Source organism: Montipora foliosa, chromosome 8 (assembly GCF_036669935.1).
Source record: "Montipora foliosa isolate CH-2021 chromosome 8, ASM3666993v2, whole genome shotgun sequence".
Classification (NCBI taxonomy): domain Eukaryota; kingdom Metazoa; phylum Cnidaria; class Anthozoa; order Scleractinia; family Acroporidae; genus Montipora; species Montipora foliosa.
This window is the reverse complement of record NC_090876.1, coordinates 35,648,750-35,671,530: the sequence shown is the minus strand read 5'-3', so window position 1 is coordinate 35,671,530 and position 22,781 is coordinate 35,648,750. Positions and strand designations below refer to the sequence as shown.

Genomic DNA, 22,781 nt, shown 5'->3' with positions numbered 1-22,781 from the left:
GATTGTCAGTATCATAAACAATTTTCCCAGCACTTTTAATCATCATATGTGCAATCAATGAATGAGATCCGTTTATCACGGTTATTCTATCGGCTGCTGCATAACCAGCTCCATCTGCTATTTTTTGTAACTGGAATTGAACCTCGAAATAAGCATTGTACCAATCATAGAAAGAACTCCGGTCGTTGATGGTGAATCTATAACCGTTCTTTTCTTGATGTTGATTATTTCCAGGGGCTCTAATTACATCATCAAGTTGGAAACGCACCAACTCATTTCTTTGCAATAATTCACTTGTTCTAAAAGCCATTTATACTATTGTATTATATAATTTTGCTGTCATGTTATTTATTTGAAAAATCTACGCCTTCGTCCAGATCCGGATATCAATCTATTTAGTATCATGTCAGCGCTTTCATCTTGCTGTTTCTGTTCAATGGGCAAGGATGGAACAATTGCTTTTTGTGTTGGTGTTGTGGCTCCTTTTCTCAAATTTGCTAATTTTTTCATTATTAGGTCTCCTGACTTTTCTGCCACCGTCTTGCCAATTTTATCACCTGCATGGGAAACCCCTGATTCTAATGCCTTCTTTGCTAATGGCTTAGCAAATTTCTTGAAAACAGATGATGCCACACTCTTCAATGGTTTGAAAATGTTGTCAACGATAAGCCCAGACCCTTTGTGTTGAAATACAAATTTACCAAGTTTTGGATGGTAAAACCTCTTAAATTCATACGGTTTCATTATACTGTTACATTAGATACTTTTTAGAATTAGTGAAAAAGACGTATCTGCTCCATTTAGATCCACTAATCTTCTTTTTCCATCTGTTATCATGATTCTGATTGATGAAATTGTAGTTTTGTTCACAGGATTAAATGTAACTCTTTGCGGTTCGAGGGTGAAGGAGTAACTTGGTTTTAGTACACTAGTTGAGAATGAATAAATGATGTCTGTTTCTTCACCGTCAACTAAACTTTCGTTGACCAAATCGCAATGAATATTGAGTACGTCTGTGTCTTGACTGAGATTCGGCACTCTTGGTCCAATATGCGTTCCACTTGCTATTATCTTTTTGTCGAAACCGATCAGGTCATTAAAATTACTTGCTCTTAAATCAAGTTGGTAATTTGCAGCTAATGTAACCGTGACTCTAAATGTTGTATCATCGAATACAAGAGTTATCGGATACGTATCACCAGTTTTCGTTGCATTTTTAATATGTCTGTCAAAGTCCGTATAATTCCATACCCCAGCTGGAAAGGTAATGTCCTTAAAAGTTGAACCATTATCGGAGCTGTATTTGATTAATTGATTTTTGTACCCAGCATTGACATTGAACCAAGTGAATGACATGTTAATGACTCTGTTAAGACCGATAACGTATTGCTTATTATTGTCTAGAGTTACAGGTCTGGTGAAATTTGTTGTAAAATTTTCTGGTTTATTATCCCCTTTATTTTTCACACTGTAAGATGATAAAACTATCTCTCGTTCCATTATGTGATTAGGTTACATTAAATTTTGAAATATTGTTTGTATAATTTACCATATTGTGATTTGTTAATTGTTGTCATTTTCAATAATGTGTCCAATATAGAAACACCCATATTTCGCATGTCAATGCTTGTATTGCCAGCCAATATCTCACCAATGATCAAATCCAATTTTTTTATGAGTTCTTTCGGTTTGTTAAAAAATATCACATTGCCACCTTTTTGTTTTTTCCTACCAGAACCTTCCATTGTTTTCATTTTGTTTTGATAATGTTTTATGTATTCATTCAGAGTTTTCATAGCGCGATCCACTCTTTTGTTTTCCTCTTGCCTATCAGCTTCCGTTATATTCCCACTTTTGTATTGCTTTGTAACGTTTCCTTTGTAGGCTTTCAATTGATTTCTTTTAAATTTAGCCGCATTGACAATCTTATTGAGATATTTTTTGTTTTTGCGTTCAGTCATTTCTTGTTGATTTATTACCTTTTCAACAGAATCATAATTTGGTATACCAAGATCACCTAATATCTCATCATCCATATCTTCATCATCTAATCCATAATCTACCTCATCATCGTCATCATATTCTGGTGGCAATCCCGGTTCTTCAGGAAAGTACTTAGGATCAACATACATCTCCTTTTTTCCTTCCAGAATATCTTGTAAAGATTCTTCATATGTTGGTGGTTTTGGCACCAGTTGTTTTTCTTGCTGTGGCAAAACAGGTTGTTCAAATAATTCACCAAGATTCATATCTGGAACTTCATCCTCTATATCAATGCCGTAATCAGGAACTTCTCCTTTCTTCAGTGGTCGTTTTTTCCTTGGCAACCTTAAAGCCTGATTACTATCAATAACATCATCTAATTTACTTGTAATTGGTTGGAATACTTTTGAAAATCCCTGTTGACTGGTCTTCTGATCGATATCATGTTTGGTAATTGCATTATGGACATAATTGATCTTGTCCCCTAATTCAGATTTACTCTTTGCGAGTTCTTTCCACTTAAGTAAACTCATTTATTGTTATATTGTTACGTTACATAAAATGGAAATTCATATATAAAAAATAGCGTTTTACACCGTGTTGAACACCATGTTAAACACCGTGTTATACACGACTTTATTGAAACAATATACCCATATGATATAAATGAAAATACCAAATTATGATACTGGCGATGAAGTCACAACTAATTTTAAACGAAAATATGATTTTATGCCTAAGCAATGCTTCCGCATGCTCATTTGTGGACCTTCTGGTTCGGGAAAAACCAATACACTGATGCATATGATCTACGATTTGTTGTACTTTGACAAAATATACCTTTATGCGAAAAACTTGGAGCAGTTAAAGTATCGGAATCTCATGAAAGAGTTCGAACCATGGAGTGAAGAAGCTGGTTATGATATCATTGAAGCAAGCAATGATAAAATAATTCCTGTAAAAAATCTCAATGGTGACAATCAAAAAATTGTGATATTCGACGATTTCGTATGTGATAAAAACCAAAAACCATTAGTTGACTATTTTATACAGGGGAGACATAAAAACTGCTGTGCCATATATTTGAGTCAAAGCTACTATAAGACACCAAAAGATATTAGATTAAACTGCTCACATTTTGCCATTTATGATTTTCCGAGTACCAATGAAAAAAGTCTCATATGTCGTGAAAACAATGTATCCAAACAATTATACGAGAAAGCAACTAGAGATCCTTTCAGTTTCATATATATTGACAAACCTAAGAAACGAGTAAAGAAGAATTTTGATGAAAAAATATAAACCAATTATATATATGAGTTACTCCAATGGTAAATTACCTGAAGACACATTTTCACATGAAAAAGTTATTGAAATAGTAAAAGGATTGCCTGGTGTTGGTTTTAAACTAACAGATGACGGCGATTATGATATGCAGAATAAAAAACTGAGAAATTTAGATTCACCTCAAACGAATGACGACGCAACTACTAAGAGTTACGTTGATTCGGAGGTTGATAAGACATTAAAATTGGACGGAAGCAATGCAATGACTGGCGCCCTTAATATGGATAACAGACGGGTTGAGAATATCGCTCCTGCTAGGCATGGCCAGAGTGACGCTGTCAGTAGTGCGCATTTGCATAACTTTTATTTTGATTTAAATACAAATGATGGAAAGATAGAAGCCCAAAATCCGATTGATATGAAAAATCAAAGAATCTTTGGAGTGAAAGACCCGATACTACATTCAGATGCTTCTAATAAATTTTACGTTGACAGCTCTTTTAATTTTAAAGCTGATAAAACGGAGCTGGCTAATTATTTGAAAAAAGATGGAAGTATTTCCGTAACTGGCAATTTTGACTTTGGAAATAATAAAATCAGCAATCTTGCTGAAGGCACTGGCAATTCTGACGCTGTTACAAAACACCAATTACAAACTGGTTTATCAACCAAACCCAATACAAATCAGGTTGTGTTGCGAGATGGTACGCAAGCAATGACTGGAAATTTGAATATAAACAACAACAAGATCATCAATCTTGCTGATCCGACAGGTGTAAATGATGCCACTGGAAAAGGTTACGTTGATCGATTATTTTTAGATTCACTTCGTTTAGACGGATCCTCTAAAATGACTGGAAATTTGGATATGAACAATAACAAGCTTATCAATCTTGCTAATCCGACAGGAAACACTGACGCTGTAAATAAACAATACCTTGAAACACACACTACAAACTTGAATTTGCCCGATTATTTGAAAAAAGACGGTTCTGTTATTCTGACTGGAAATTTGAATATGAATAATAATCGACTAACAAATCTTGGAAACGCCACACATAATCAAGATGCCATCACTTTGAAGCAAGTGAATGACGGTATTGCAACTGTTTCTACCGAAAACAATAAATATACAGACGAACAAATAGAAAAAAACAAGAAATATGTAGACGACGAAATAGTGAAGAGTCACATAACTACTCACACAAACAGAGAAAATGTGCTGCAATATGCTATGGATGATGGGGAATTTACAGAAGATTATGGAATACAGGATGCCACTTTAACCAACTATAATGACTCACCACATAAAAACAACAAAAAAGCATTTTCATTCAATGTTCAAAAGGCAGCAGATGGTTCCAGTCTGTTTAAAGGACGATTCGATTTTAATCTATTCAAACTGATACGTGACAATTATAGCGATAAGTATACTGTGTGTTTAGAAATATATTTCCTGAGAACCGGTTTCGATGTGGAGTTTAATTCATTGCAGGTTACTTTTGAAAAAAGAAACATGAACACTGATAGAACCACTACGGTCAAAACCAACAGAGATTATAAATATTATTGCTTTATCATGAACTTATCACCAAATGGTTCTTCACCAACTATCGAAAGACGGTTATATGTAACTGTTCAAGCAAATTATGACAATAGAAGCCCAACTCTTTTACCATTGTATGCCCTGATTTACGGTATAAAAGGCGAAGCAAAAAACAACCTTGATTTCACAATTTATGATTACAATTTGGCTTATGAGATTGTAAATGATCAATTTTTAATGCATGTGCCAATCAATATGAATGGTAACAAAATTTTAGAGTTATTTGATAAGATATTACCGTCTTACGCCTATGGAACCACTTCAGAATCATCAGGAGGTTGTAATTTTTTAATTTCTAGATCAGTGTATCTAACATTTACCAAAATTTATATCGATAAAATAAAAATTTATGCTCCAAAAAGATATCCAACAGATTCGAATCAACATATTGCTTTTTATGGAAACACAAGTTTATTTTATGACATAGATTTTTCAACAAGCACAAAACTTACTGTCAATGTCAATCGATATTTTGAAAACATAACAAGCATACGAATAAATTTTGATGATGATGATGGGGATGGCGCAAGATCTTATGGTTACCTTATACAATACAAAACATTACTGATTAATTAAATTATATGATGTAACAGTATATGACATTGTATGTAAAAAATTTAGATGGTACATATCTTCTTGACGACAATGGTGACAGAATTGAATACACCATTGACTATCACTCTGATGATGATTTTACCTATCAAGCTCAAGCTCAACTTTCAGTAAATGATGATGGACATATAGAAACTGACAAAAATCTCGTCGTTAAGGCTGCTACGGAAGATAACCATGTTGTCATAAAAAAACAACTCGATTTGAAGTTAGACAGAGCGACTTTTATTATTTCGAACAGTCTACCTGGTATACCAGTGTTAGACCAAATCAGCATTGCATTAATTCCAGCTTTATCAGTAGTCACAGCCGATTCAAATGACAGAGTTAGTTCATGGATTGATCCTGTGAATAATATCGATTTTTCACAACAAACTAATTCAAAAAAGCCTCTTCTTCTGAGGGATTCATTGAAAAAACGTTTTTTCATACGTTTCGATGGTAGTGATGACTATTTGGAAAAAAAATCATTTGATGTTTCTGAAATAGCGGGTAGTTCCGGTAACACATGTACAGTAATGTTGATTGTCAAAACAGAATCGATAGCTAACCAATCACAATTTCAATGGGGGCGTGGAGCCATCAGATTCGGTGTGCATTTACCATGGGGAGACGGCACAGTCTATATCGATTTTGGTTCAATATCGGCTGGTAGACTCGCAGTTCTTTCTTTGCCGCATCTCACAGGTAATATCGAGGTGTGGACGATCCGTGTTAATCATACAAATATGGAACTTTTTAGAGGTGTTTCAACAGTGACTCCGATTAAAACAGCAACAATTTCTGCTACTCTTACAGGTTCAGCACAAGAAATATTCATTGGATGTCAGGTTCATGATAATGGCGTTGCTATAAGTTTCTGTAAAATGGATTTATATGCTTTTGCCGTTTGGGCTAAATCTCTGTCTGATGATGAATTGAAAAATATGTTCAGATTCATTCAAAATCATTTCGATTTGTGATGTGGATTTTCAAAATATATAACTCAATATATATGTATATCGACAATTTATTACGATTGGTGGAATATAGTTTTCAAGAAGCAAAAGAAAAACATCCATGCATTAATGACAAAATATTAAAATCAGCACTTGTTTATCGATACCTGCACTGTTTCTATTTTAAAAGAGACATGTCTATGAATGAGATTCTTGAACTCAATGATGGTGAAATTGGTCTTCTTGGACCAGGTAGTGGCTGTCTAACATGGTTACTTGAAAAGATCTTCGGTTGGATTGATATATTAAATTCACATAGTGTATTACATGATGCTTCTGGGAGGTTTTATGACCACCATAAGCTCGGTAGAGGTTACACTTATGCTATTTCAGAAAAATACACAACTAAACTGATTAAAAGATCACCTTTTTGTGGTCAAGTCAGTGGTATACTATATTGTCTATGCAGACGATTAACAATCTGAACTATATATATGGCAGATCGAAAAAAGAGAATATTCAGCTGGAACCATATTTCAGACAAACTCTCAGAAGATCAGGTCGACGAACTAAAGAGCTATTATAAGGCATACCATAGAAAGTGTTGGGCTTACAAGCAAGCTGTGAAACGTTACAAAAAATTAAAACTGTTAGGAAATACTGTTTCTGTCATAACTGGTACTGGTGGAATTATTAGTGCTGTGGTGACAGGAGGTATAGCCCTTGTAGCTATCAGCACTTGTGCTTTGTTAATCAAGTCTTACATGGATTTCCAATCACTGGATCTTAAAATACAAAATTGCACATATGCATACCAAAGTTATCAACATCTATTGAATTCAATAAAAGACATGTTGAGAAGCGGTGATTTTAAACCATCGTTTCACACAGAATTAAAAAATGTAGATGATTTTGTGACTGATGTTTGTCCTAGTGTTGACAAGTTCTACGCTAAATACAATGACCAATTCATTCCTTAACTATTTCATTAATTCGGTCTGATGCCAATGACAGGATGTCTTTCCAATATCGTTCATATGATTGAAGTGTCTTTTTGGATTTACTCGTCTTAACCTTTTCAAAAGGAAAATCAAGCATTTTAAATATTTGTTTTAAAATGAAATTTATGTTAATCATACGCTTTCTGTCTATATTCACAGATTTTACGACCTTACCAATTTCATCAAAAATTCTCAATATCTTATCTCTATTTTTCACGGTTATCTGAAAACCATTTTTTACAGCTATATTATTCATTATGTTTTCTATATGATATTTTCGCTGATAGATTGATTTACGGTGAAATCTATGCTTATTTGAGTGAAAATCAACAAATTCTATAAGTGGTTTATAGCCATTAACCAACCCACATTTTTTACAAACTAGCATATTGTTATCATTCACTATAAACGGTTCATCACAACATTGTTCTGTTTTTTTAGTATGCTTTGAGATTGGTTGATTGCAAAATGGACAGATAACTTCTTCCATATTGACAAGTTCTTCATGTATTTCTTTACAACTCATTATACTATTATATGAGTTATTATTTTTAAAAACATATAGATCCAAAATAAATTTTGCGTTGGATCCATTCTACCTCGCCACGGCATAGATTCGCAGAAATATAAAACATATAGATTTCCAATAATATGAGACCGAAAATGACCACGCCCATATTTGGCCACGCCCATGTGATGGAAACCATCGATGGAAGCCATTAAATGGAAAGTAGTATGAGTTGGGGCGTTTAATCGCATTTTTGCAAAAATGCGCTGAAACCCCCAACTCCTATACTACTAACGTAAATTCAAAGTCGCACTTTGACGCCATAGTCCGACCAGACTATACTATTTGCGCTCTCCACTGGTGTACTCTTGGTATATACTGGAAGGGAAAGCGAGAATTTTGCCAAATCCCACCAGAGATTGCAAGACATAAAAAAGAGAGGGCAAAAGCAAACCGGGCAGTAAATGGTTCACTTTCAAAGCAGATATTTATGGCCACCGACAATGTCATTCCAGTTGGCTCAAGTAAGCTGCCAGCGCCATCGATAGATTGGAGATGGGGAGCAAATCAAAACAAAGATATTGAAATATTATAGATTTGTTGCTTTAAAATCGTACTTCTGCTTATCGCAAAGGGAATTAATAGAATAAGATGTACCACAGTTTTTCCGCGTTTCATGGGAAAGTCTCATATATAACAGGTTAATTTCATCTGATGAACATTTTACATCAAGAAGGTTTGGCGACGGGGTTTAAAAACCGGGAGAACGCTGCAACTGCAAAAGGTGACAAATATTGAATAAATAAAACAAACCCTTAATGACAAAATTACTGTTTATGTTGGACTTTGTTGTAAACATACGAAGCTTATAAAATAGTTTAATTAGTCTGTCTGACTGATTGATAATTTTATTTTTAAAAATGTCCTTGAATAGCTGTACTATGGCTAGTTGCTGCAAAGCTAATATGTCCAGTGACTGAATTTCATAAACCAACCAAAAAAACCACGTGGTAAAACAAGAGGGTGGATTCGGCGTAGAAGCAGTGAAGGATGCTACAACAACATAGTAAAAGAGCTCGTGATCGAGGACACTGCAGGCTCAAGGAAATGATGCGAATGAACCATGGCAATTTTTGTGAAATTCTAGGAATGATTGAGCCCTTCATAACACCAAAAGATATTCTTGGTGCTACAGAAGTTATTAAAGCTCCAGAAAGGCTTGCGTTGACTATCAGATTTCTGGCAACAGGGGAGACTTACCATTCTTTAAGTTTTCAATTTCGAATATCTGTATCCACCATCTCCTACATCGTAAAAGAAGTCTGCAGAGCTGTGAAGAAACATATCGTTCCGCAGTGTGTGAAAACTCCATCTTCTGTGGAAGAATGGTTACGGATTGCCAACATTTTTGAAGAAAGGTGGAATTTTCCAAATTGTCTTGGGGCTAAAGATGGCAAGCATGTTGTGATGCAAAGTCCTGCAAATGCTGGATCTCAATATTTCAATTATAAAGGAACGAACTCTATAGTTTTAATGGCTGGCCCAAACTATGAGTGTCTGTCTATATGCCGATGTTGGAACTAATGGAAGAATGTCAGATAGTGGTGTTTGGAACAAGTGTGGTCTTGCAAAGTCAATTGAGGATGAAACAATTTTGCTTCCTCCAAAGTGCCTTCCATTTGGTGTTAAGGAATTACCCTGTGTGTTTGTTGGAGATGATGCTTTCGCTTTAAAGAAGAATATCATGAAGCCTTATCCCCAAAATGGCCTCACCCAGGATAAGCGTGTTTATAACTATAGACACAGCCGAGCAAGGAGAATCGTTGAGAATCTGTTTGGAATTATTGCCAGCTGGTAACTATAAGAATGATACCATACTTACAAAATTACACCATTTGCATGTTATTGTCTTTTGTAATTCTTGGATCAAATGTAGCAATGTTGATAAAAATACCATTATTTTGACTTGATATATACAATATGAGATTAATAATGTTGTTTTCCCTCCTTTTTACAGGTGGCGTGTATTTCAGTCTGTTTTTCTGCTCCCACCAGATACCGTAGAACTGGTAGTGTTTACTTCACTTTGCCTGCATAACTATTTACGCCAGAGTTCATCCTGTACAACCTATTGTCCTGTTGGACTGGCAGACTATGAACAAAATGGTCTGGTATCTGGTATCTTGCATCAAGAGTCGTCTGCAGAAGCATTCAGTCCCCTTGCTGTCCCATCAACAGAGCATAATGCAACCACAGATGCCAAAGCAGTGCGGGAAACTTTTAAAGATCATTTTTTTTAATGAAGGGTCAGTTGACTAGCAATGGGATAAGTGCTAGTTAATGCTCGGGGCTTTTCACTTTAATAACTGTTGTTTATTTTGTGGTTAATATCTTGGGGCAGTCAATATCTTGAGACCATAATAAAATATATACTTTTAAAGCTTAAGAGTGAGCACACTATTCCATTAAACAGACTACAACTGTATTTGACTATTTATAATTATAATTGCACTCACTCTACTGTGGCTTTGTGATATAATCGTCATGGTGTGCAGAGAATGTGCATGTATTTTATGCTATAGCTGGGGCGGATTATGGTGCATATTCCAAAATATTGTTCTAATTTTGAGCCTAAAAAATGCAATTTCCTACATTTTGAGGGGAAAAGTTATGCTGTGACTCTGTGACAAAATGTTCCAAGGGTCAATTAAGGGAGTGAGTGCACTTAATCCATGAAACAGATATTAAGAGTCAGTAAATAATACTGAAATAGAAACAAAGAATAGTAAGGGAGTAATCTCTTATAAGGGACTAGGTAGACTCTAGTAGGCAAAAATCCTACCTGGGTGCTAGGATCAGGTACATGTAGATCCTACTAGGCAATGTCTAAACATAAAAAACATTATTATCTCAATAATAAATAATGTCAACTTTATTACTTAATTCAAATTCTTGATAATGAGAGAACTGACGATTTGAAACAGAACCCCATTTCATAATGTGAACAAGTCTGTTATGCATGTTTGTTGTATTAATAACTTATATTGTTGCATGATAAATAAATAAATATTAGCTATTAAAAAGTCAAGCTATTTCGATAACATAACTCGGTATCATAAATGAGATACCTTTATAACATTGACAAGTCCAGTTTTTTTAATAACAGTTACTTCTGAAAAATTTCATCTAAACATTTGCTGACTGCCTTGTAGCGTGGCCATGTATCCTGGTGTAACGTTTGTCATCTCAGTGGTCCAGTTTGGTTGTTCCACCACAGGAGCTTCATCATTTTTCATTTCTTTTTCGAAAATGATATTGTTTATTTGCTTTTCTGCGATCTGTCTGGACTTTTTATCAAATGTTGCCAACTTCTCAGCGATATAAAGGGAGAAAGAGCATTGTCATTTCGTCTCAGCTTTGATTGCAGGCAAAGGCATTTGCAAAACCTGGATACAAGTTGACAATAACTCGTTCCTTGTCTGGGACTCTCCGTCAGGTGTTTTCTTTCGTTTGTTTAGTCGCAAGGGTGTAACTTCTTCTTCAATAGAATTAGAAAGGTCATCCTGATCATGTAAGAAATCGTTTGTATCTTCAGATTCCGGTGTAGAGCAACGGCTAGTAGTGGAAGACAGAGAGTCATGGCTTTTGCCAGCTTGCATTACTGGCACGAGGAACTGTAGCTTTTCCCAGAAAACCCAGGTTCACTTGTAGTTTTCAGCCATGCCTTGACCTAATTTCTTTGACCGTGTTTTGTTAAGTTCTCGGCCAAGCTGAGACCGAAGGCCCAAGATCTTTGTCTTAATATCTGCTACTTCAATGTCTAGTTCGTCACTCATATCACGGAGTGCTTTCTCTCTCTTGATTGTTAAGTGGTATTCTTTCTTGCTTACGTCCCATAAGCATGTATTTTTCTCCAACAAATCAATAAGATTTTCCGTTTCTTCCTCCGTCCATTTTGTTGTCTACTTTCCTGTAGAACTTCTAACTCCTGCAATGCCATGTTGTAAAATGTTCGATATGTTTAAACTCCCAATGGATACGCTGGGCACTGCGCATGTGTGGGCTCAACATGTTGAGCATTGCTGTGCAAATGCACTCAACTTTGATAAGATTTTCCGTTTCTTCCTCCGTCCATTTTGTTGTCTACTTTCCTGTAGAACTTCTAACTCCTGCGATGCCATGTTGTAAAATGTTCGATATGTTTAAACTCCCAATGGATACGCTGGGCACTGCGCATGTGTGGGCTCAACATGTTGAGCATTGCTGTGCAAATGCACTCAACTTTGTTGAGCCACACATGGATGACCACAAAACGAAGGAAATGTTAAACGAAAAGTTTGACCAGTTTCAAATTTGACTCAACAAGACTCAACACTGCTCAACATCTCTCAACAGGGTGTTCAAATGCACTTAACTTCTTGAGCTCAACATGTTAAGAGCTAGTACAGAAGACAAATCCAGCATATTTGCACGCAGCTTAAGTGCCCCGCTTAGAATAGCATTCCTAACTGCAGGCCACTATCGTCTTGTTTGTATAATTATGATTTGTTTTTAAATAAAGGCCTGTCCCTCGTAACTTTTCGGGGGAGTTTACTACGTCATCATTTTCTCAAGCTTTTCTTTCCCCCCGTATCTTAACTTAACAATTATGAATAACTTATTCATTTTGCTGATATTATACTTGATAATCACTAATAAAGTTTTTTTTTTTCAGGTATTTGTAGGCGATGTAGAGATTATTTTCATAACCACGAAAAGAAGGTATTTGAATGCAGATTGTTTGCTCTTTTTATAAATTAACTTTTGCTGGGCTATGAGTTGGCCATACATTTGTGGTTTTCATTAAAACTAATTTTACAGTGCGACACGCTTTACCGTGGCCACCCAACAAACATTTTTTTGCAAGTTAGCCAATCAGGGTACATGAATTAGATTGACAGACACGCCTCCATAAAAAGTTTCAACACGCAACTTCCAAATGGAAATTTCTCAATTGTAACTGATAAAGTAGAGGCAAAAGGTCAACAACTTTACAAGACGCGAAAGATTGCTTTTGTTGTTATGTGTAGATGCAATAGCGAAAATAGTTCTTTAAAGGATTTAGCTGCTGATATCAATGAAACACCCTCGACTATGGCAATTTTGGTCTCTTCTATCGCTAACATTTGACATCTCCACAAGAATACCTTTATTTGGTGAAAACAATATTCACAGGTATTTAGATGTGATGAGTAAGGTGGCTGGTAAATAAGCTGGACGCCATAGTCATTCAAAAGTTCTCTTAGAACAAGCTCAACAAACAGACCATGGTGAAAGCCACAATTGTCCATCACGACGCAATCGGCACGCTCAAGAAGAACACTTCCATCAGGGCGTTGAATTTCAACAGCATCTTCAAAAAAGTGAAGCAACTGAAATCCATTCGACAGGCCGTCAAGAATATTATAGTAGTCTACCCCATGTACTGAGTGGAGCAAGTTTGATGGTGGAATTGGTGTTTGAAGCGTATCGTTGAAACTCGACTGCTTTCTTGCCGACGGTAGCGTTCCCGTAACTATGATTCCCACTGGTTTTTATCACACTTGCCCCGTCAAAAAAGTGGATTTGGTGTGGTTGAAATGTAGATATCAAGTTAAGATATTCGTCTTGTCTGACAATTTGTTCAGGAGTAGTGCTTTCTGACGGTTTGACTGATAATATCTTTTTGCTCATGACCAAGTCACGCCTTATTCGTTTATTTATTTCAGAAGCACTCGGCAAATCGTCGGCATCTACAACACCATCCAACAAAAGTCTCTGTCATATTTCAGAGGCATGAACACTTGGCTTCATAATTTTCTCAACAGACATAAACTCGAGAACTTCATTGGAAACTTTTGAAACCAAAAAACTAGTACGGAGAATTTGTAACAAAATTTTTTTATCATTGTACTATTCAAGAACTTTTTGCACGTAACCCCGACCAACCCGAAGTTCTGTTACAATTTGACGTTGGCTTGTGCCTGCATGAGCAAAATCTTCACTCGTTCTCTTTTATGTTCGTACCTTGATTGGCTCGTTCTCTTATTATGTCAGGGTAGGGTCTTCCATTGTCATAACAGACTCCTTTTCGGTTTATGCGAAGTTGGACGTTTGCTAGGGTAAAAAAAATTATAGTCGAGTTCAGATTACAAGTAAACCTGCCAGCGTAATAAAGCAAACGAATTCAGGAAATCCAAAGTTGGGAATTACGGATATTATTATTTCTGTCCATCTCAGAGTTTACGTACACAATTGGAAACCATTGACATGAGCATGCAATAAACTGTTCCCGCCAAATTGTTCCTGGAATCTTTTTACTCTTTTACCACAAGCAAGTAAATAAGAGAAAACAGTTCAACGCACTTGTTGAAAAACCGAATCTTTGTGAGGAACTGCGATGACAAAATTCTACGCTGTGACATTTGCCTGTTTACCCGTAATTGTACGGCACACATGGAAATGTCAAAATTTATTTAGAATAAAACCATTACAAAACCAGAGAGTAAATTACAAACATATCGGACTAGAGTCGGCTCCTGTATGTTGTATGCCACAGACAAATAGTTCATAAAGAAAGGGCTCGATGGAAGTCGCTCGAGCGTTGAAAATAACAACAGAGAGGTCATGTCTGGGGGATGACTTTTGATAAACTTAATTCAATGTTTGTAAATTCAAGGAAGAACAAGTTACATAATGTGCAAAACTGAAAGGAATATTTTGTACACTTCACGTCAGATAAACAAACATTTCAGGCGAGTTCTCCAAAGATCAAAACTCATTATGTACATTTTCATCATTTCAACTCAACTACAATAAACGGAAAGTGTCAAAACAACGCTAATTTTAACGAGCAAATAACTGGTCTCTCAAAGTCTAGTTCACTCACGGATAAAATTCACAAGTAAGGATAATCTCCAGTCGGGTTTAACCCAGCCTGATGTTGGATCGTCACACCATCAACAAAATAGTTTCGCGCTGGCAAATAAGGGGCAACTTTAGCGTGATGATATTGTTCAATTATCATCAACAGTTGCCAATCGCCTTCTTCGGGTTTCCATTGTGGGACTTGATTTCGTAGTGCACGTTGTAACACCAACAGGTCCTTGTCTAGTCTCAAACGATCTGTGTATTTGGGCAAATTCTGCAAACGAAGACGATTGCGCATAACAGCGAAGAAACTGGATTTTGATTTTTCTCTGGATGCCGTGAAGTTTTCTAATTCACTCGTCTGGTTTCCGTGCTGTTTCTGTAGCTCTTTAAGTTCCGCTTACAATGACTATATTTGTTTTTTTATCTCGGGGTGTTTTTCACGGATCTTGCAGTTGTTGACACAGTCTTTCACAAGGGCTTGATTTACAGGTGGTTTCTGTGTGACCACTTGGATGACACCTATTACAAATCCGTCCACGAATCACCGCTAATGAAGTGAATTCTGTTGCTCTGCTTTTAGTTTTTGCACCTGAAGAACGAGTAAATTTTCATTCATTTCATCCCTCTTTCTATCCAGTGGTTTAATCTCCTGACCACCAGCAATTGAACGCTCCACATTGATGCAGGGAGCTGTTGTTGTCGGTAAAATGTTCGGTGGCAATGACTGATTTGATGGTACTGTTTGTTAAGAAGAAGAAGCATAATAGTTCTCCCAAGTATCGCTATAACTATTGAACCTCTGAGAAAGTTCCAGTGGTCTTAGCGGTGTTCTCCTGCTTTCTGAGTCGACAATCCCCTTGATTTCGCTTTCCAAGATGCGTCTCTGCCAACAACAATTTTTCCAGGTACGGGAAGAACGCATCGAGTTCTCCTAAACGTTGAACGCAAAAATGTGTTCGTCTTTGATATATTTAAACACGAAATCTTTGTTATTTTTATAGAACATCTAATTTTGGAGCTTCTCCACACAACTTCTAAACTTGAGCAAACTGTTGAGAAATGAAACCATCACATATGCAACTGCTTTGCGATGATGTGCGCATGCTTGGCCCCCGCAGATTACCCAAAAAAATTTCAATTCAGTCTGCATTAGAACTGTGTTCTGCGAACGCAATGATTTGACTGTCGGCTGCCAACTGAAGGAGGGGGCAGAGCTATCGCTTTTACAATGCATCTTATTGTTTTTAAACATGACCTGCTTTTTTCCAACGCTTTCAACGCTTTGCAAGGCATATTTTTCAGAATTTTACGGATACTTCTCTCTTCTACCCAGACTTCATATTTAATGAGAAATATTCCACTTGACATTGTGAATAGTATGTCGCTTTAGAACAATGATTTTGCCCCACCTTTTATCAGTTACAAAAGCACCTTCTAGAGTATCTAGCTTTGGATCTTCAGGCCTTTTTTGACTAATGCAAGTTGAGTTAAAAGACAAATTTAAAACTTATGTACATGTATTTTATTTCGAGCGCGCAAAAAAGGGGAAACAAACTGAACATATATACTAACCTTTATTTGATTTTTTCGAGGGTGCAACTTTCTTTCTCCTCTTTCTCTTAGGCTCTGCATCCATCTCTGCCCGTCCACTTTCTGGAATATTCTCTTTCGACCATTCAATGTCCTTGTCGCTTAACTTTTTCTCGTCATCTAGAAACACAACCCACGCTGATTAGTTTCAGTGCTTTTGTCATACTTAAAATTGGTAATCGAATTTGCAGGAGACCATGTCTACCGGTTCCCAATCAAGAGTCCAATCACATGTTAAGCGGCCTACATGTAACTAATTTGGTGAGTGCAAATGTTCCATTTACGCTTACATGCATAGCTTTTCATGCATGAAATGTGTCCAGGACTTTCAAGAACAGGCCCTGGCCACGAAATGCGGGCTTTATTTACATTGTCAAAACTACCACGCACTCTAGTGATCGTGCTTCTTTAAGTAATCGAAACAAGGCAGTCTCGCTAAAGACATTTGGGTCAGTAAGTAACTTACCATCCAAAGCCACGATCTTAGAGAAAGTCTTTCTCCCATTCCAACCCTTCTCGTAATTCCAGATCTTTTTCCACGATAAACTTCGTCGTGGCTATGCCAGTCTTGTCTTCCTCAGGGAAGAAGAACAAAGCTTTCAAGGGACGTTTCCCCCATTCCTTGCAAATCTTTCTCAAAGACATGACTACAAAGCTATGCTCAACACTTTAAATTGAAAGTGACAAAAAGGCCAGTGACAGACCTTTTATACTGTAGTACTTGCAGTGAGTGGATCGAAATCCTTTCTTTTTCATTGGAACAATGCATACTGCATTGGAATGCAAATTTAAGACGTTGAAAACTACATGCTTCAGTGAACTAGCATACGTGTGACCAGTTGCCATAAATTACTTATACACTTGCTCTTTATTAGTCATAATTATATGATGAGTAAATCATCTATAAAAGGGTGTATAGCAGGACTGTGAACGTTCGCCACTTTTATATCGTCGCTTATAACAGTTTTCGGCTCAACGCAAGGAACTGTTATTTTTGTAAGAAATTGCTAATGCACTGGGACACTGAGACTCTAGGACAAAAACAAGAAAAAACACAATACGTTAAAAAAGTCACACATCCCCATTCATTTGCAAGTGACTATAAAGCGTGCCTTTTGCGCACGCAAGCAACTTGTAAACTTTCTCAATATGAATGTGAGTCACTTTCACGATTCCTGACTGTTAGCACTTTACACCGTTCTTGGAAGGTGTTTAACTTAAGTGAGGCTGTTACTTTTTAAAGTAACTTTGTTTCTAAGGGCGCTTTCCTTTTGCCAGAACTGGCTGGCCAGACCCATCACTTTCCAAAGAAAATGCAACCACTTCAAGGAACACTTGCATGATATTCCCTTGTATTCTTCTGGAGGAGTATGTATGATCGTCGAAGTGTGTTAATTTGAATGTGTTGTAGAGTTAGGGCCTCTTCATATGAGCCTGGTCTACCAGGCTGGATCGGTTTCCGATATCTCGCCTTGCTACTCTTTCCTTCGCAAAAAATTCGATGTGTTCATATGAGAAGAGCCGGGCTGTCCCGTTTACCGAGATCTCAGTTTTTCCAACCTGGATCTAGGTAAGCGGGCTGGAAATTTTGCCATATGAACACTTCATCCCGGTTACCAGGAGGAAAATAATACAATGCATTTTCGTGATAGAACGGACGTTACCGAGCTTTTAGTTCCCTTTTCTTCGATAATGAAGCTTGGAATAGTCTTATTTGATAGTTAATGTAAAGTCAAAAGTAATTTGAGGTTGTTTAAACAAAGAAAATCGAGAAATTCTCGCCCGGCTTGTTCGTTAGATTTCACGCTTGAATCGTCGCGTCACCACTTTTTAAAATTTTTCATCTCGGAAAGCTGGCTGAAAGTCACCATATGAACAGACACCAATTTCATCTCGGTAACCGAGCTCATATGAAGAGGCCCTTATTCCTTCCAGTTCTGTTAAATGGAAAGCACAAAAGAGGGAAAAGGCACATGATGAACTGAAGCATGCATTGTTGTTGACCTTTTCTCGCGCGAGTATTTTCTGCTATTTTCAACAAATGTTAAGTCTAAACTTTGAAATTTCGAGGAGAGTTGTTTTTGTAGCGTTTTCAATCCAGTGGAATCATTTACACAAACGAACCAGAAAGTGGAAAACAATAGATCACAAAAATCTCACATCCTTAAAGTCCCGCCCACACCAACAAAGTACCGCTTACACTGACAAAGCATCAGCAGCCGCCTTTGTTCACACGCAAGCGTAACTCAGAGATTCCAAATGAAATTTTTAAAACCCCTGAATTTAATAGGATACTGTTCAAAGTGCATAGTGCCTAGAGGAAGAGTACTACTGTGCATGGTTTACTCAGGGCAGTACTTAGAGGGCTACATCCTGCTAAATTTGACTCTATGCAGATAAAAATAAATTCATTTTTTGGAGTTTTGTTTGACTTACCTTGGAAATGGGGTTTGACTTCTCGAGGGTAAATTAATTGTAGAGAATATTACCTGAAGGGAAAAATAGTTATCGAGGGGTTCGAGTTATTGAGGGTGAAACTATAGTAAATGTATTGAGCAAATCCAGGGAAAATCATTTTGGTTTGTGTTAGCTGGAGCTTCGAGTCACCGAGGATTCGAGTTATCTGGAGTCAATTGCACTTTTTTGCTGCCGTTTGTTTTCGTATTTCACTTGGTAGTTTTGAGGTCTTAGAGAGAGTATAATGAGTTGGTCATGGCTTTATTCGATTTGGTGGCTCCTAAAGGAGCCGTTTTTAATGATCTGCAGTGCATCGTCAAACCCTCAACAATGCAGGAGTTCCCCTTGTACTGCATTGCAGGGTAAATGAACTGTTTTTAATTCAGGCGGGAACTTCAGGGCGCTGGAGCAACAAGATCTTCTGTCCCGTGCTTGCAAAATTGCCGTATCTCGCGAAAGGTGTACTTTTTCCGTTCTTCACTTAATCCCTCAGGACTGATCTCTGATGGGAGTGCAGATTCAGGTGGCAACATAGTGCGGTTCTTCAAGAGCATCAAGGATTGTTCTCGAGAATTACTGAATTCTTTGAAATAAAGTTTTCCTGGCTCGTCTTTGGAAAGTCTGAAGTGATGGTATTTTTTTATGTGTGGAATTTTGATGAAGTATCGCTCGAGATACGAGGACCAGTTGAACACAGGCACAATGACTCTTCCATCATGTGTGCCAACCAGCTGGGATTTATTGATTCCAACGGTGCTGGATGTATCCACCATGTCGGCAAACTCGTAAAGAGAAGAAACAAAGTTCCCTTTATACGCACTCTTGATGAGTCTAAAGCAGCGATCCAGTCCAAATTTGGTATGCCCAGCAATAAGAAAATAATTCACAGATTCGCGTAGCTTAAGGATTGTTCTCCACGATAAATACCAGATAAAATAATTGTTTTTGTTTTGTCTTGAATATTTGTCAGCGTGAAGAGTCTCACCAAGTAATGATGCATGTAACTGATAGTAGTGTTAGCTCCTTTGCCAACGACACTTCAAATAATTCAATCAAATAATTCACCTGTCTAGGAATCGCCTCACACATGACACCAAAAATTCCACATTTGCGAGGGGTCTTAAAAGAAATGGGTCCCGGTTGCATTGGATTGCTGGGAATATGGATTTGCTGTGTGAAATCAAATGAGTAATGCATTATGATGTCGAGGGTACAGACTCCATGTTGTTGATCCAAGTCGACTCTTCCTTCAATTTCTTCGAAAATTGTTTTCGCTTCTTGGCAGACCCTTTTATAAAAATCTCTTTCCGTTTGCACACAGTTCAAATGTTCTTGCTGAACCAGGACACACTAAGTCTTTTCCCCGTCCCGAAGGTTGGCAGATAGACCAACCTTGTTGTCAGCGGCGCCGTTGATGGCTGCCACGTAGTTTTGTGCTTGTCGAAGTTTCGTCTTAATGTGATTGCTGCTGCAGTATGCGGCCCGTAAATGTAGTCAATGTGCCTCTTGTATTACTGGTCTATCTCTACATCAAGATATTTCATTGCTGGTGGCTTACTGGAACCCAACTCTGGTTGTTATCTTTGAAGTTGTCGAACACTGACCGCCATCTTGGATTTGAACAACATCCAAGAACTCAACAACTGAAGCCTGTTACAGCTAGACTAGCTTACTCCAGTTCAGAGTTGAAGAACATACGAGCCCATCAACCCAAATGTAGACTACAGCCGCAATTATGGAGAAAGTTGCAAGATCTGGGTCTAGTGGGGCGGGTGGTATTTTGCTTATAACACCCTCCCTTTTGGCTGGAAAATCTCGCCTTTTGTTTACCACTCTACTAGTCTTGTAGCAACTAACTTCCTCTGTTAGTTGGGCGTCCCATGCCTGTTGTATATCGATGATCGTCACAATGGTCAGCTTCAGGTTGATCTTACCCGAAGTTCATATTCTCAATTGCAAACAGCTGACGAACGTAACCTGGCAGCTGCCAACTTGGCTGTCTTTTTGGTTCGACTGGGTTATTTTTTGGGACTTTCCAAGTCTATTTTCTGCCGGGCTCAAGTTGTACCATGCTTAGGGTTCCTCTCAGACTCTGTTCAACAGGCTTTCCACCTCATCCCGGCCAAGGGACTCGCGGGCAAGTGTGTTTCCTTTTCTCTGCCGGTCCCTGGGGCAATCCTGTTTACAAGAAAAAGGAATTTAGCCATCTCCAAAGGCATGCGAACCCATCGCCTGGTCAAGATTGATAATAACCTATGTGAAAAGTTTACCCACTGGCTCTTCCTCGAGACCTGGGATGATCCCCTTCCTTGGAGAGATAAGCGCCACATATGAATCTCCTTGGCCACAGACCCGTCAGGGACCGGTTGGGGTGCCTCTTTGATGTCGCAGGAATCTTTGACTGCATCAGATTATTGGTCTGTCAAAGGAAAAACTCTCGATATCAACACAAGAGAAGCCTTGGCTTTGGATAAAGCCCTTGCATGCTTCCCGGACCTAGTACGAAATGCTTGGGTAGATGCACACGTAGATAACAAGGCTGTTGTCGACGCATGGTCTAGGCAAGGAGGGCGAAGTGCGTCCCTGAGATTGTTTTTAACAACGGAGCAACTTAACATTTCCCTCCACATAACCTATGTGCCATCTGCCGAGAACCCAGCGGATGCTCCGTCCCGTCGTTTATCTGTTCTTGATAGCAAGCTCTGCCCAGCGAAAGTTTGGTCGCCCCGGGGGTCACACCTGTGATCTAATGGCATCAGACTCGAATGTGATGTGTGATTTGAAAGGAAATGATCTGCCACACTTTTCCCTTTACCCTTCACCAGCCTCATGTGGAGTGAATTTATTCGCCCAGGATGTAAATAAGGACACTGCTCTTCTCGATCGTCCATACCTCTTTCCGCCTCTCCCCTTAGTTGGACAGGTTCTTCGTTTTCTTTCAAGTCGAAGGAGAAGTTGTACATTGGTTACTTTAATTACATACCCTAAGAAGTATTGGTGGCCTTTGATCAGAAAATATTCTGAAGTGAATTTGACACTTAAATTTCGTTGCCTCTCCTTTTGGCAGCATGACAGCTGTGGTACCAGTATCCTATGAGATTGACCAGAGCGCTTACATGAGCATGATGAACTAAAGGGAATGATGTTACTTACAGCTTGAGAGTTTTCACTATGTTGACTGAGAACATCTATAACATTGAAGCCAACGATCGGGTACTCTTGTTCCTTTTGTCCCACCGGTACTGGAACTGTCAGTTCATAAATAGTTGTGTCGTCTCCAGCCAACTTAAACCTGACCTCGATCCACCCATTGAATGGAATGTCTGTCCCATTCATTGCTTCCAGATTTAACTCTTCTCCAGCTCCCAACAACTCTTCAACATTTGTAAACACCTCCAACATAAGTAAGTTTGTTGCCACTTTCTTGACACAACAAAGACCTGGGAGCCTGTATCCCATAATGCTTCCACCTCCTTTCCCTGAATTAGGCATTTTACCATGCACCTCCGTCCTACGAGTTTTGTCAGTCCAGCCTGCTGTCTTGGCATTAAGTGGCAGGGGAAGGTCATGTTCAAATTATCACCAGCAACTTCAGCTGTTTTCTGTTTCTCAAGTTCCTGTGTAGCCATGCAAACTGGTCTGTGCACAGTTCTGTGTTTTACAAGCTCCGCAGCAGTTAAGTGCGACATCGTCTGTTCTTTGTTTTCCACACTGGACGCAACGGGACTGATTTTGTAGCCCTGTCACACCCTGTCCCATGGGCATGACCTCTCACTGTTTCCCTGAAATTCTGCAGGAGAGTGTCAGCTAAACTGGGCCATACGCTCACGCACATAATGGCCACTAGCCCCACACTTGAAGCAATAGTTGCTGTATGAATGACACCAAACAGATCAGCGACAACCACA

General features: G+C 38.1%; 1 protein-coding gene and 1 pseudogene across 1 annotated transcript; one reads left to right on the top strand and one right to left on the bottom strand.

The window, feature by feature from the left end:
- The first annotated feature begins 8,985 nt into the window (after positions 1-8,985).
- Positions 8,986-9,519, top strand: LOC137968739 (uncharacterized). The gene has a single exon (XM_068815244.1). The coding sequence runs from the start codon at positions 8,986-8,988 to the stop codon at positions 9,517-9,519; it is 534 nt and encodes a 177-aa protein (XP_068671345.1).
- A 9,749-nt stretch (positions 9,520-19,268) lies between these two features.
- On the bottom strand, positions 19,269-20,070 carry LOC138013025 (uncharacterized; annotated as a pseudogene).
- Between the last annotated feature and the right edge of the window lie 2,711 nt (positions 20,071-22,781).

Bases quoted from the DNA above. Each gene is read 5' to 3' on its own strand.
- LOC137968739 (XM_068815244.1), top strand. From the start codon at position 8,986: ATGCTACAACAACATAGTAAAAGAGCTCGTGATCGAGGACACTGCAGG.